Source organism: Sander vitreus, chromosome 11, assembly GCF_031162955.1.
Source record: "Sander vitreus isolate 19-12246 chromosome 11, sanVit1, whole genome shotgun sequence".
Classification (NCBI taxonomy): Eukaryota; Metazoa; Chordata; class Actinopteri; order Perciformes; family Percidae; genus Sander; species Sander vitreus.
In genome coordinates this window covers 4,480,862-4,497,622 of record NC_135865.1, presented here as the reverse complement: position 1 = coordinate 4,497,622, position 16,761 = coordinate 4,480,862, and the positions used below count along the sequence as shown (strand labels likewise).

The 16,761-nt window shown below is 40.5% G+C and overlaps 1 protein-coding gene across 5 annotated transcripts in view; it reads right to left on the bottom strand.

The window, feature by feature from the left end:
* The window catches only part of tns1b (tensin 1b), a 239,726-nt gene extending 224,488 nt beyond the window's left edge, over positions 1-15,238 (bottom strand). For 4 of the 5 annotated variants that reach the window (XM_078263162.1, XM_078263173.1, XM_078263161.1 and 1 more), the window contains exon 1: positions 14,977-15,238. In XM_078263162.1, the coding sequence (XP_078119288.1) occupies positions 14,977-15,075 (99 nt within the window). In that variant the 5' untranslated portion in view covers positions 15,076-15,238. The remainder of the gene's footprint in view (positions 1-14,976) is intronic. The other variant, XM_078263166.1, reaches the window with a different exon arrangement.
* Positions 15,239-16,761: the final 1,523 nt, after the last annotated feature.

Genomic DNA, 16,761 nt, shown 5'->3' with positions numbered 1-16,761 from the left:
CTAATCCTCAACATAAAGATCATTTTTAAAACAATAAGTAGGAAACAATAAGTAGGTATTTTGTATTACTACAAATAAGACTATTACTAGTATTTTGCCACATTGGTCTAATTATCCTTGGACTATAGCTGTCACTTTTTATTCAAAACTTTAACGGCCATTCTAGCAGAGGGGAAAATAAGCACTTGATCTGAACTCTTCTGGTGAAATTTAAAATTTCAAGCAACAGACCACCATGAATGGAAAATTCATGGATAGAGTTCAAGCTGTTTGCGAACTTTGTAAAATTAACGTTAGCTTGTCACTGAAGTGAGGCAGCGGGGGCATCAGAAACTATCGGGACAACGTCAATTCTACAACGAAGTTTAGGATACGGCTGGCTTCAAGGGTTGGAATCAAATTCATTTGAACAAATACTGTGTTCATTTGATTTAATTTGACCTTTTTTGTGATTTTCTTCTAAGTGAGATCTTTAGAGCAGGTCTGACTGAGATCGGGTCTGTTTCAGATTTGGACCCATGAAGACCTCTAGTGTCTCACCCCCGAGAAGGCTTCAACAACTATTTCAATTTTTAAAAATACTTAAAAATGCTATTAGACCCATCTTCGGTATAAGCTTTAAAGGGTCCATAGTCGTTAATGAACTGAATGCAGACTGTAAAGTCTGATTTATAGGGCTGGGGGGAAATAAATTGATACAGCGTAGTATCGCGATATTTTCCGTGGCAATACTGTATCGATACACAGACGCCAAGTATCGATCTATTGTTATATATGTGTTGGTCAGTTTGTCTGCTTGACAATCCCATTTTGCAGCAATAAAATTGAAGTGAGATGAACAAACAGAGATATTCATCGTTTTAGATAAAAACAGATGGTGACAAAGTTTCCATTTGGTGACATCATTTGAAGTTGGAAAAAAAGATAATAAATTGCAATATATCGCAGAGTATTGCAATATGTTTAAAATTGCAATAATATTCTATCGTAACATAAGTATCGTGATGAAATAGAAACATGAGGCCTCAGGTGATTCCCACCCGTACTGGTTTATGGTAATGCGTTGAATCTATGTCGTAGATACGTGCGTAGGTACACACAGATTCGAACCCTACGCCGTAGCCTGACATGCAACGTCCCAGAAATGTAACTTCATGTCGCGGGGAAGCAGAGCGCAACAACTGTGATTGGTCCGCTTGGCTGTGGACTTGGTAGCGCCGCATTTCCTCCTACTCATTTCAATGAACAACATAAAATCGAAGGAGAGGGTTAACTTTTCCTGCTACAGCTTTCCGTCCGTGGTCAGAAAGCACAGGGGAGATAATTTGTTTCTCCGTCTCCACAGCTGGTACTCCGGAGCTAATCCCCATCACTCTTTCACCCACTCTACCACATTCTCCACACACACACACACACACACACACACACACACCTCTTTCCTGCAATTAACAAATATTCAAAACTATTCCATTTTTTTCTTTGACAGCTTACATTCTTTTTGGGAAGTGTGAATGAGTGCCCCGGCCCACAGTTTGGCAACTATACAGTCTCCTGGGAATACTAATCTCAGTCTAAACATAAGCATGCAAATGACAGGTGTTAAAGGATTGGCTACAGTCGAGCTTAGCGGTAATATTAGACACAAGACAATCGCACAAAATGACAAAGAGATCCCAGGAACGTGCCACGAATGTGAAAGTGCAGAGAAGGAATGTTATCCAGTGAAGTGATAAGTAACAGTGTTGCAGTGGCGGGAGCTGCTAACTGATAAAGCAGCCATTAAAGTGGTTGTCTCGCTTTCATCATGTTTAAAGGCACTTTATCTAACAATGGACTGTTAAATCCATTACAGTTATCTCTGACAGGGGAGCCCAACCTTTCAGGAGAGATAAAATATAGCAGGGAAACATTCGGAGTATGTATTTTTCATCAATACTGGGATTAAATATAATTTACAATACAAATGTTTGATCTAAATAAAGAGCTGCATGTCTTAATGTGTAGAAATAACTCAAAGCATTTTCTGCAGGATGCATTAGACTTAATAATCTGCACACATTTCACGATAAACATTTCCCTTCAAAATGTGACTGCTGTACAATACAGGTCAAGTTGGTGTCACGGCTGCCACTTTGCAACAATGATACGTGCCCTGTGTCACTACAGTAACTTGTCACTATGAATCAATGCATCTAAGCTATCCTGTTTTGTCAAGAAGTAGCTATATAACTTACATATCCAAGGAAATATTAGCCTCAAACCAGAGTTACAACTGCTACACAGTTCTAAACAGCTGTTGACAACACAATACAATGATGCCGAGGTATTCAGGCTATTTTCAGAGTCATGCAGTGAAGGCTTGCCAAGGCAGACAGGCACACAGAAGGTAAAGAAGTAGCAGATTATGTTCTCAGAACTTCTATGACAACTGTAATGTTAAGAAAATGGAGTGGGCTTAAAAGAGTAAAACCCCTCAATTTAGGTAATCCAATATGCTGTTCTTGCAGTCTGGGAAAGTCCATGTAGAACCTAAGTAACTGACGAAAGGCTTTTATGCTCGATACCCTATTGCGATACCCAATTTTTATTCTTTATTTAACCAGGCAAGTCATTAAGAATAATTTTTTATTTACAATGTGGGCCTGGCAAAAGGCAAAGCCTCTTGAGGGAGGGGGGGAGGGGCTACAGGAGAAATGTCGAAAGTTAAATGCATTTTATTAAATATTACATTATTATATATATTCACCCAAAGCTGAGCTCGATGGTGACCGTTGACTTCAAGGCACCTAACCCTAACCATAACCATAACCATAACCATTGCCTAATCCTAGTGCTAGAGACGTTGGGGGCTTAAAACACAGATAAACCAAAGCTGATATGAGGCTTCAGTCTGTTTTAGACTAATTAAGGGGGTATCTTACAAAGTTCCCACTTGATTTTTCTAACACAGACCTCTGAAGTCTCATATTAGCTTGAGCTAAACCTTAGACTGCATTTCTTACACAGAATAAGAAGTTTGGATTTCATGCCCCATCACTTTTCTTGGAATTGCTTAAAGGAAGCATCTCTTCGCCTATATCTAAGCATTTAAATAAAAGTTCAAACTAGTATACTGGGATGTAATATTGTACCTTAAAACCATGTGGTATAGATTAGAGAGTTAAAACAAAAATGCTCATCCATAGAGATGTTTACTACACACTGATTAGGATAACCCTGATAAATCCTGGTTCCTCCTCACACTGATGCTAAAAACCCAATGCCATTTATAAAGCAGCCCTGCCCATAGATTTATAGCATTGCCTAATGAACTAATACATCCAGATATACTGCAAGGATCACCATAAGTATAAAAAGATATAACTAAATCTGTAGACAAATTCCTGTCATCTAATGTGACATATCACTTTCTCGCCTTATATACATGTGAGAATAAAATAGAATCAGTATATTTCCATGGGGGTACAGGCTACCATAAATAAACTCCCAGCCTGTGTATATGATAGAAATGAGTGGCACGCCGGTGATGCTTGTGAAGGATTTCAGGCGCGTGCAACACATGTGCAGCATCGGGTCAGAGAGTGTGATTTAATTAAAGATTCCTTTGCCTGGTGCATAGGATGGGACGCACCCGCTCTCATTAACAGGGATCAGGACGGGACCGGGGAACATGTGCCGTGTTTTTTTTTTTTATGGAGGGCTATTGAATTTCTACTCACTGTTCTACTATTAATAACGGCATGACAAACGTTCTCTACAAGACAATCAACTGTTGTGTCCCCCTGTGTAATCTTTAGTGCACTGGAGATAGAAAAATAGCATAGGTATAAAGAGTTATGTTTCTCCAAAAACACTAATAAAAGACGTGTATTAATATGTTCACAATGCATTGGTCAATGCCCAAAGATTAGTCTTATCCAATCCAGTGAACCCTTTGAGTAGTCCATATGTTCATTAGACACTTTGTGGTTACAATTCAATACTAGAGCTGCAAAGATGAGTCGATTTTGGGCTGCAAATAACTATTATTTTCATTGTCAGATAATCTGTTGATTATTTTCCTGATTAATCGATTAGTTGTTTGGTCTATAAAATGTCAGTAAATGGTGAAAAATGTCGATCAGTGTTTCCCATAGTCCAAGATGGATCATTTATTGAATATTTACTATTTTCCATAAAAAATGACTTACATCAATTAATCTTTGCAGCTCTAAATCAATTAGTTGTCAACTATTAAATTAATCGCCATCTGTTTTGATAACGGATTAATCGGTTTGAGTATAAAGTAGGGCTGGGCATCGTTCAAAATCTTTCGATCCCGTGCCAATTTCGATACCTCAGTATCGAGGCCGGTTCCTTAACGATACTTTTTTCGATACCATATGTTTTAAAATCCATTTCATCATCAACAAAAATACATTAAACACAAAACTTTTATTTTCCACCTTAATTGTGAATCAAAACAGTTATCAAAATGAAAACATTCTGGTAACACTGCTCACTCAGAGTAACATTAACTAACCCTAACTGGTTGTGCTTTTGGATAGGGGCACGCCAGTCAGATACTCAGCATTGGTATCAATCCCAACTTTAAAAATTAACAAAAAAAAAACAACCTTTTTGCAACAACATTAACATATTATAAATAATAAATAAATAAACAAATGACATTGTCTACAGGCTAATATTGAACTAACTAAAATGCAAAGGAATGTAAACAACAAAGACTTTTTAGTGCAAACTGCATAATGACACAAACCTTTAACAATAAACTGCCCTGTTGTCAACATTGAACTAATGAAGAACTAACTGAAGTGCAAAGGAATGTAACTGAATTGCCTTGTTGCTGAAAGGTGCTGTAGAAGTAAAGTTGCCTTTCCTTACAACCTCAGCCTGTCAGTCAGTCATCAGGGCACAAAAACCACTGTCGTGCCTGCTTGCATCTTTTTGCACAAAACTCTGGACTCTGAAGTTACATTTTTGCACACCTTTCTGCACTACCAGACCACATCATATAACAATGTTTGCTGCTTGTGACATTCTTGTGTTTTTGTCTTGTGATCTTGTCTTGTGATATTGTTGCCGTTTATTGTTTTTGTTTTAGGAAAAATGTCCCTATCTGTTGAGCACTTTTTTTTTTACTCTTGTGGTAGGAATATCTTGTCTTATCTGTTGTGCATTTTTTCTTCTTCACCGTAGGTTGGTGAGAAATGAACTTTCGATTCCTCTGCATGTCTAGTATATGTGAAGAAATTGACAAATAAAGATGACTTGACTAGACTTGTCTCAGAAGAAGTGTAAAACAACAGCACGCGACCGCTTTCGGCTCGCCATTAATATCATATCGCAGCAACCGCTGTCTGCGTGAAGTTTTGAAAAACTGTAACCACACTTGAAACCACTTTATCGGCATTGCCGTGACTCACTGTGACTTCAACAAAAATGCAGACCCGACGTAGTTTGCTCCGTCCGCACCTCTGCACATGCGTGCGTGCGTGTGTGTCGGTCGGAGCTCTGCTCTCTGTCAATATGCAGCGAGGACAGATAAGCTTGCGCTTATGCGCTCAGACGCTTTTGGAACCGAAAGATAAATCATTTTTCGATACTCATAGGATCCGGGTATTTTTTTCTGTGCCATAAAAGTATGGACGTTCGGTGCCCAGCCCTAGTATAAAGTATCTGATTGCAGCTTCTTAAATGGGAATATTTTCTAATTTAGTTTCTTCTCTCCTCTGTGACAGTAAAGTGAATATCTTGGAGTTGTGGACAAAACAAGACATTCAAGGACTTTGGGAAACACTAATCGAACATTCGAACCATTTTCTTGACATTTTATAGACCAAACAACTAATCGATGAATCGAGAAAATAATTAGCAGATTAATCGTTAGTTGCAGCCCTACTTATTACGTTTCCCCTCCCTTTCCAGTGAGAAACAACATTCCAGTGCAAATACCTATGAAATTCCTCCACGGCGGAATGTCTAAGTGTGTAAACCTATCCTTTAAAAAAAACAGTGAGGGCGAACTAGCAACAGTGATCTGCCTCGGCTTGTTACAGGCATTGGTGCAAAATAGAGAGAGAGGAAGAAAAAAACAGAGTCTTTCTTCCTGTGTGTATTCAGAGTAAATGCAGCATGTCAAAGGGGGGATTTATTACGTCCCCAAAGAAAAACATTCTCCCGATGATGAAAACATGATTGGGCGACCTGGGTAGCCCAGCCTAACTTCTGCTCCACTGTCACAGTAATTACCCTTGGAGCCCCGTGGCATCCGACCTCGGTGAAAAAGACCCCGGGAAAAGAGAAGAGCCACAAAGACGCATTTTGAGGCGAAAGGGATGCGACCTGGGAGAGCCAAGCTCCCTGTCCATCACTCGGAAGTGTTGTGAATGGCTACAAAGGCCCCCAGAGTGAGACTTTGTGGGATTGTCGACGTTGCCAAGAGCAAATGCCACATCGCTTTGCCAAGTATTAGGGGAGAAGACAAGAAAATTCTCCCCCCCCACACACACACACACACACACACAGAAATATCAACAAAACTGCAGCATAAAGGCCACATTCACGGGTGCACAAAGCCATAGAGGCTGCATGGTATAGGGCTAAACTGAGTGTATTATGTTGCACGGATGCCACAAGGTCTGAGGCAGAGGTGGAAGTTAGGCCTCTGCTTTACATTCCAAGAAAAGGAGCATGCAACCGTGACTCTCGGGGGGGGGAATACAGTTGCCCTATGCCTTAATCTATCATTCTGACTGTTACTCTATCCACTGTGCATTGCCAAGTGAATTAAAGACACTTTAAAAAGGAGCTCAATGAACGCCTTTTGTACCCCATTATCTTCTTGTACCCCGGGCTTTGTGGGCAACATTACGCATCACAGACTCAGTAATGTCTTGAAAGGCTGTTTGGAAAAGAAACATCCGCTCATCCGATTCACACATGCTTTCACAACGAGGCTTTGAAAGTAAAGGCGTTGACTTCCAAAATGGATAAAAAGGCTCAAATTATCAGCGATTCCATGCTAGCTGCTGGCTCAAGCTGAAGGATTTCGTCCCAAGTTGTACAATTTAACACATGCAGCTACATTCCTTGACAGCATTTTGATTTTTGAATACTCTGAAGTTGCACGGAACAATCTATGCAGTGTAAGGTTGTCAAGATACAATGCTAGTATAAAAAAAGCTTTACCCAATACCACTTTCAATACCCCGGCAAAAAGATCCTAGGCATACAAAACATATCGCTACTTTTGACAACCTTAATGCATTGAACATCTCACACCACATTTACACAATTTAACTGATGTATATTAACAATACATTTGAGATTGTCATACTTGATTGTTGGAATGTTTAGGTCATTCTGTGGAGCTCATGTCAACAACCATCTGATGGGCTCCAAACTGAAAACTGAGACTAAAATAAACTGAAATATCGCAGTTTGAATTCACTTTGAATGGTATTTTATTCATCTTAAAAATAACTCTTCTAATGCATAATTATTGTTTTATCATTGTAAGCTTAATGGCTGGAACTCTTTCAATTAGTATGGTTGTGTTCTTTTACATCTGCTCTTTCACTGAAATATATTCATACATACATTCGTACATAATCATGAATGCATGTAGGGTTGATAAGTAGATTAAAAACTGCTCTGATCATTGTTTTTTTGTTAACGCTTATGAATGCACAAGTTTCTCATTAAGTAACTGGATCACATCATCCAATTACTGGGAGGTTTCTGGGAAGGATGCAGACTACAGAAAAGCATTTCAAAGTGTGCTAAATCATAAAGCTATTTGCTGCTCAGAGCTGGTTTAACCAGCTGGGAGTGGCACGTGGGAGAGGGTTACCACAACAAGACAGACAACAACTTCACTCACAAACAGAAGTCTTTGATATCTTCCCTTATTATCTGAATCCTCTACATATCAGCGTCATGATAAAATCCAGTGAAGCGGGGGGCGCCTGGGTAGCGCAACTGGTAGAGCGTGCACCCCATGTAAAGAGGCTCAGTCCTCACCGCAGCGGCTGCAGGTTCAATTCCGACCTGCGGCCCTTTGCTGCATGTCATTCCCCCTCTCTCACCCCTTTCATGTCTAAGCTGTCCTATCAAATAAAGGCCTAAAATGGCAAAAAATAATCTTGGAAATATATATATATATATATATATATATATATATATCCAATGTAGCTATTTACCACCCAGACTGTCATGTGAAGAATATGTAAGGGCTGCTCAATTATGGAAAAAAATCATAATCACAATTATTTTGGTCAATACTGGAGTCACGCGTGACTGAAAACCAGATTACTCATTGACTTTTGGAAAGAGGTTGATGTTAAGTATTGAACGTAAAAAAAATAAAAAAAATAGTGAAACAAATCAACAGTGAAATCACCTTGAACTGGGATATTTCCCTTGATACGTTTCCCGTTCAGAACACAAGACACAAAAAAAGTTTACTTGCAAAACGTAATGTGCAAAATAATTGTTTTTTCTCAAGGAATCGAGCCGAAACCATAATCGCGATTAATTGCACAGCCCTACAATAGTCCTATTTAGAGAAGCTTCCTACTCTGAAATAAAATGCAGAAATATGGGCAAGAGGTTAAATTCCTGTTTGCATGGGCATTAAAAAGGTAAAATGACAGGGGGTTAACCTTGCTGAGGCATCCCAACCCTGTCCCGGGTCAAGCACACACTGGGCACCTTTCCACAGAGGAACACACAGAGAGGGTGTTGTTCTGCGGCCCATGTGCGGGTCAGTGCCGGCAGGTAGGAGTGAAATGATAGGCCTCCCCAGAGACACAGCACAGAGGACACACTGTTTCCCCACAGCGAAAGCATCCGCTGGAATGCAATATGGGGCGGCAGGTAACTTTCAGTTCACTACATACCTTTATTGAAAATCTTCACATCCCAGGAAAGCCCCCAGCCTGCCGTCTGACACTTTGGTGGGAATTCAGAAACGGGGCCAGAGAGCTGGACTTGACAGGCATCAAACTGAAAAGAGGATTAGTTTCTTAAGGAGGGATAGTCGGCGGTGTTACTTATGGTGAGAGTTTGGGCTGCCCGTTACTTGAAACCCATTGAGGGCTGGCAAACAGGTACCTGTCCTAGATTGGATTTAATATCTCTTTAAAATGGTTGTAGTTACCATGATGTGCATGTGTAACATTAAGCTTAATTGTACTTCTTGTGTGTGCATCTTTTATTTAAACATAAAAAAAATCATTAAATAAAGCCGACCATTTATGTCTATTTAAAAAACAAACTCTACTTATACCATAGTAGTTTACATAAAGGCACACCAACACATGCCAGTTCTAAATATGCACTCATTTGCTCAAAAAAGAATGCCTGTGATGAGTTTTTTGTAAAGTGTAAAGTAGCGTTAAGTTAGCTCCCTAACGTTAATGTCATTCCAATTCATTGTAGCTAGCACTAGCTCCAAAAATCGCTAAAAGTCGGCAGACGACATAATACGATCATTTGAATATTCGTGTCATTGCGCATAATTTCCATAAAGCTAAAGTTTAGAGCTTAGAGTCAGCTGACTGCCTGCGCACAACATGGGCAAATAAAATAAGGTGAAAATTCACAGTGAATTCAATCTGAACATGTCTTTAGATTGTGTTTTGCTCTTCACCAGCTCCTCTTTTTTTTTTTTACATTGGCTACTCATCCCTTGACACTGGAAACACTGCCAGGTATTCTGATCTAATGTGCTGGGAGTGGCTGCTCAAGTGTTTATATGGGGTGGTTACTGCAAGCTTTTGGGATTCAATCATACAAAAGAAGCCAAAGCAATGAACTGAGCATAGTGGCTAAAACTGATTTCCAGTTTCTTTGTATTTAAAAAAAAAAAAAATTAAATTAGATTATGAACCCAATCAGAACATTTGACCCACAATATTAACTTCTACATTTTATTTGATTAAAATAAGAATGAAAATTCCATTGGTTGTATTTCTGTAAAGGATGGTATTCTCCAAGGTGTGCCTGACCTGGTTTGCAAGCTGTGCCAACCCAACAGTATAATGCATCATTTAATGCCATTCTTGTAAATGTGTCTTTGCAGTAACAGTAGAGTACGTCCTGTCTGTCAACCTATGTACTGCCATTATACAACCACTCCTAGATGCAAAACATGCAGCGTACATTCTTCCTGAAGCCTTTTGAAGACCCCTCATCTGGTTCAAAGTCTCTGCTGTGTACTTTGGTTTTACATGAGGGTTTTACTTTCTGGCCGATTGTTATCGCTCTTCAAAGTTCTGCTCCACAGGTCTTCCTGAGCGCAGCTTCTTCTTCTGGGACACTAACCACAAGCATCGCACATATACAGTACAAGGAGCACACATTACCACAGGGATCTGAGCACACCTCCGACACAAACATCAGCATGAAAAAAAGGGCAAATGGTATGCAAAAACAATGCTAAGGTGAGCACAGCATTTGGTACGGTACTGCAAATAAGCACAGACATTCAGAAGCATTCTACTGTGCCTTCAAGATAAATCAGGGAACCATTATAGTAGTTTGAGAGCGATTCAGATTCTGACAACATAAACTACCTAAATCTTCTTCAGCCAGGTCATACAGAACAGCTCCACGTCCATGTACAGTACAAGCCTCTTCTGAAATCCTACTTTTAAATCATAAGCGATTCTTTATACTCAGCACGACTGACACTTGGCAACTTCACTTGAGTGACTATTTGCAACACTTCATTACTTCAACCACAGCTCTGCAGGATGGAGTCAGGTCATTCATTTCCCACAGCTCTCCATGCACCCACAGCGCTACACGCCTCGGTGCCAGCTGTTTGTCTGTGCCACTGGACAACTCAGCATATCTGGGAAAAGTCATCCGAGAAGTCTGGAAGTGTCTCTCTAGTGTTACTTCCCAACAGCACGGGAATTATACTGGTTAATATACAGTATATGTCTGTGCTGTGGTGGGAATCTAGGCCAGTGATCCCCAACCAGGGGTACTTGTACCTCAGGTATACAGATGCTATTGGTATTGGTAAAGATTGTGGAAAACTCAGATAAGAAAAATAGGTTGGATGAAAAAGGATAAAGGATTACAGCCACATATTTGTATTTAGGATACACATAAACAGCCAAACCAGATATTTCAATTACAGGATATTTATTGTCACAATAGCCAATAAACTACCAGCTACATTAGGCAGACTGCACAGAATATGCATCCCACGACCTCAGTCAGTTGTCAGTTCAGAAATAGTTGAAACATCCAGCTTCTGACTACCAACCCAAATGTTGGTTAGTACACATTTAAACTTGGCCGAACCTTCTGATAAAAAGACCAAGCTAAAACATCAGGACAGGTCCAGGGTCACAGTGTCTCCACCCAGGGCTCCAGACTAACTTTTTTTTTATTTAGGTGCACCAGCACAAAATTTAGGTGCACCCAAATTTTTCCTTGCGTCGCCGTTAACGCTGAATGGGGATATAGCTCTGTATTTTTTTACCATGTGGGCTAAATGATCAGTTTTAAGTCAAAGCCACTTTTCACAAGCTCTTTTATTAAAACAGATTGCGATTAAAATAAAATGCAAAGACAGGGTTTCCTTTACCAGTTTGAAAATATACAGCTGCAACACATTCAGAAAGTTATCTGAAATAAATAGCTTAGGATATATTAAAAAAAATATATCTCTGAGAAAGCTCCTTCACTTGTTTTCAACAACAATAACAGACTGATTAAAAGAGAGAGAGGACGCCCGGATAGCTCAGTTGGTATATATAGACGTTCTACTCCGACCTGCGGCCCTCTCCTGCATATCATTCCCCCCTCTCTCTCCTCTTTCATGTCTTCAGCTTTCCTATCAAAATAAAGCCCGAAATCTTTAAAAAAAATAAATAAAAAAATAAAACGAGAGTGCTACTCACAGAGTGACGGCTGACTCATTATGAATGGGTCCAGCACGGGTCGAATGTGCTTTGGCAGGGTCAGCGGCGTTACACACGCCTTGTGTAGGCTATGAAATGTCTGTATCGTCACTGCGCTGCATTTTTATGAACTATGATATTCTGGCCATGGGTCACATCTCTCGCCCAGGTCCAGCAGGCTCCGTCTCACACGCTATTACTCAACGAACTGAAATTAGTTGCATTTAATAACTTCTAATGTGTTTTTTCGCCGTGGCGGTCGCAATAACAGAGAAGTTACCAGTGGAAACACTGGTACCAATACAAGTTTCCCTCTCATACTTAACAATATACAGCTGTGTTAATAACAATTAAAACTGTAGACAAATGTCAGCATGTGGACCGGGCGGAGCTGTGTCTGTTTGCATGTTGCAGGGGAGCCGTGTGTCGTGAATGGATCCAAACACAGGAACTGGGCTTTACAGAAGGAATGGGTCATGTAACGCAACATTAAACCATATCGATATAAACGACATTGCTTCGTTCGTGGACAGGCAGCGGATGCGAGGACGTATGCACCGGGTGCGAACTAGGAAAAATCTTAGACGCACCCTTACAAATTTTGGTCGCACTCTACAGCCCTGCCACTTGTTATGTGGTTATTAGTCTTAAAAAGCTTCCAGTTTAAAATCAGTCCAAATGAGCACATTTGGAACAAGATGGGCGGCTGCAGGGGTATGTCACACAGAAAACGTTGGAAAACCCTAGTGTTTAAATATTACTACACAGGAACACACTCGAAATGTCATTACAAGTGCCTCCCCATGTGAAGTGATTCCTTCTGAGGGAACACAGCGAATCTGACTGGAATATTGGATTGTATGAGTTCGACAATCGACTAGTGTTGACTTGACCGGAAATAAACAGAGGTATGTGCACTGGCTGGATTAACACAACTTTTATGCCTTTCTGTCACATCTACAGCAGTCAGATTCACTGTGTTCCCTCAGAAGGAATCACTGCACATGGGTAGGCACTTGTAATGACATTTCGAGCATGTTTAGAGGCTTAAAACACGTTTAAAACTTGCCCTGTTTAAGCCTGTTGGGTGCTAACGCTAGCAGGGAGATAACACGGTGTAGGCAGCACCGATTGTTTTCATTTTTTTTTTGCTACTGACAGCACTCCAAATTTCCAAACAAAAGAGCTACTTGTTGAAATTGAGCGGAATTCTCCTTTAAGGGAGCCACTGTTTAAACCCAAACCACAATCTTTTGTTTGTAATTTGAACTGGTCTTTTTGGTTCCTAAACTTAACTGTTGTCGTCTCAAGACAGTCACCTGTAGTCAGCTAAACTCAACTGCAACGGCCACTGAAACAAGCGTAACCTTGCGGTGCTCTGTACCCGGCTCACAGTCACCTTTTCTCCGCTAAACTCAACTGCAAAAGCAGGTGAAATGACTGTGACCTCCAAAATTGGTATATGGTGACATACGCCGACAACAATTTAACTTAATTACTGACCTCTTGTGTATCAATAACCTATCTTGGAAATTAGTAACTCTGGCTTCCTAGTGAATCTTTCCACGCAGCTCGATGCAGTACACTTGGGCCAATCTTGAATATTTGTGGCTGCATGCATAAAAGGAACTTATCAAAATTAACCAAAGACAAATTATTGTTGTTATCAGCGGACCCTTCTGGCATTTGCCGAAATTTCAGATGGTTAGTCTGTCACTGCCAGAGGCTCATTCCAGCCACAGTTTGGAATTGTGACATAATGAGCCCACATGGCATTCATTTTCTGTTGATTTCTATGTGATAAGATGGCGGCTTCATTTGTAAAGTAAGCTGTCAGATTAATGTAGCGTAAAAAGAAAATATTTCTCTCTGAAATGTAGCAAGAAAGTGGCATGAAAAGAAAAGACTCAAGTAAAGTACAAGTACCTTGAATTTGCACTTAAGTAAAGTTTAAGTAAGTTAATGTAAATGTACTTAGTTACATTCCATCACTGGGCACTACTAATGATCCCTGTAAGTTGGGTCTTGCAGTGCAAGCATGACTGAACTTGGCGGTCCTTGTAGTGAATGGTTTACCTCATTCACTCTCAGTGAAAGCAGTGTGAATGCCTAATGTCAAAGCAGGCACTAAACACACAATACTATACCTGGATTGATGGTTCAACAAGCTGTTTGTTACTTATGTAACAACCCCTGGCTATACCAGTGGTGGGATGTAACTAAGTACATTTACTCCAGTAGCCTACTGTACTTAAGTACAAATTTGAGGTAGCCTTGTACTTGACTAGTCTTTTCTTTTCATGCCACTTTCTACTTCCACTCCACTACATTTCAGAGGGAAATAGTCTACTTTTTTACTCCACTACATTCATCTGACAGCTTTAGTTAGGCCTACTAGTTACTTTACAAGTTAAGCTTTTTGCACACAAAACACATGAAGTTCATATAATTCAATGTCTTATTATAAATTAAATATGATATCATAACGATGATAGGCCACAGCTGAAACCGTTTCTTGTTTTCATCGTTTCCAGTTTCTAAAATATGTTTCTCATTGAGTAATTCTACTTAGTACATTTTCCTGGATAGTTGCCTACTTTTAGTTAACATTTTAAAGGCAGGACTGTTATTTGTAAGAGAGTATTTCTACAGTGTGGTATTAGTACTTTTAATTTTACTTAAGTAAAGGATCTGAATACATCTTCCACCACTGGCTATACTCTGGTTTGTAAGCTAGCTGAAACATGCGTATTATTGATGCTGATAGTCTTGATGTGCTTTATGAGGACTCACTGTACACTCTTTATGTTTAGTTTCAAGTCAAGTGGAACCAAAGGTCGAAAGTACTTATCTGAATCCAAGTCCGACATAAAGATAGTCAGTTGGGTTATAAATAATTCATTTACATGCAAATAAACATGTCAAAAAGCCGCGAAAACAACCTGAACATACACGCAGCCCCGTCAGCACGAGCTCTAATGTCAGCTCGTGTTTTGACGTGTCTGCACGCACTTGCCACCTTTCCTGAGTTAGTTGTGCCAGCAGTTCTTACCTTTTTCAGGTACTCTTTCTTCTTCTCCTCCTCATGTTGGTGAACGGGCATTTGCAGAAAGTCCTCTTCACAGCAGATGAAGCTCACCGTGCATCCCATCCAGAGCGCACGTTCAAACCCATTCAAACTAAACTTCACCACTCGGTTCCCTTCTGTCACGCAGCTCAGCTGTGTGGCTATACTAGCCTACTTGATATGACTTTATTCCGCTCAAACGGGCGACTAGTCAGCGCAGTCGCTCTGGCATCCCTGCGTTGTCAGACTGAATGAGTTTTTTTTTTTTTTTAGGAGGTTTCGATGAGTTTCCCGCACTTGTTTTTTGGTCACCGTGCGCTGACTTACTGCCACGCTGAGGTGAAGTGACTTCTCACTGCAGACTGTGGATACAAACAGGTAGCCTGCAGCGCTTTGACATGTGTTGCTCTCTCTCTCTCTCTCTCTCTCACACCTTTACGTTTGTTTTCATAGTGTTTTCTGATTGGTGGCTCAAGCTGTCACTCAAAACTTAGAAGGGGCTGATTATTTCAGTTGTAACTGACACAAATTAGACCAGGGACCCCATTTGGTAAGATTTGTACCAGGGGCCCACATCTTTTTTGTGTGTGTGTGTGTGTGTGTGGGGGGGGGGGGGGGTTCCGCCTTTAATGGACAGGACAGCTAGGTGAGAATGGGGAGAGAGAGGGGGAAAACATGCAGGAAATCGTCACAGGTCGGACTTGAACCCTGGACCTCTGCGTTGAGGTATACACCTCTGTGTGTATATGTGTGCCTGCTTTACCAACTGAGTCAACCCGGCCAACCAGGGGCCCACACCTAATAGGATTTTTGCTTTTAGATGTTTTACTGCAAAAAATGTATAAAACCCATTACCAAAACAGACATACATTCTGTCATTGGTGTAGAAGGACTCGCTAAGCACTGCTGAACAAACTATCTCGCTGACTTTGTATAGATCCAGTGTCGTTGTTGTTAATGTGGTTGTTTTTATGTATGTATACTGTCTTTTTGTGATCTGTTGATGCATTTGTCAGTGTATATTGTCATGTGCATGAAACAGACTGTGAAAACAAATCTCCCTCATGGGACAATAAATATCTATCTATCGTGTTACTTATGGATGTAATTGGGGACCCCCTGAAACCCCCTCAAGGACCCCAAACACCACTTTGGGAACCACTTATTTAATAGCATAAATGCTGTAAGTGCAAACATTTCAACCCGACATTCAGAACAAAATATGCTCAATTTATTTGGTCCCAGACTGTGTGAAAGAAAGCTATTTTCCCCTGTGTTTTCACATCAGCTGGTGTGTCCATTTGGCCCAAGAGTTCACATGTGGCCTGGGCTCCTAGATGACCTCTAGTCCCAGCTGATTCACCAAACCTCTAGACTGAGTCCGTTGCTGCACAGTGCAGGATCCCTGTAGTCTGAGGAGCACTCAAGTTCAAGGCCTTTGTTCTTCTCATGCAATTATGCTGCCCCCTGCTGAGGGATATGTGAAATAGTAGTTGGAAGCCATACCATGAGCGATACTATAATAGTTCTATGGGGAAGGGGCCATACTTCGTTCCAGATGGGTTTGAGTCCCTTTGGAGTTATCGCATATGCACAAAAAATGCTGACTAATAGGTCTGAGCTCTTCTTGAGGGCTTAAATGTGAAAAGGCCCTTTTGATTTGGAGCTGTGTGGACTATTTTCCAGTAAAATCAAAACACAACACAAAGTTTTGACTATATACACAGTTGGTCGGGTACCCAGATAGCTCAGTTGGTAGAGTGGGCGTCC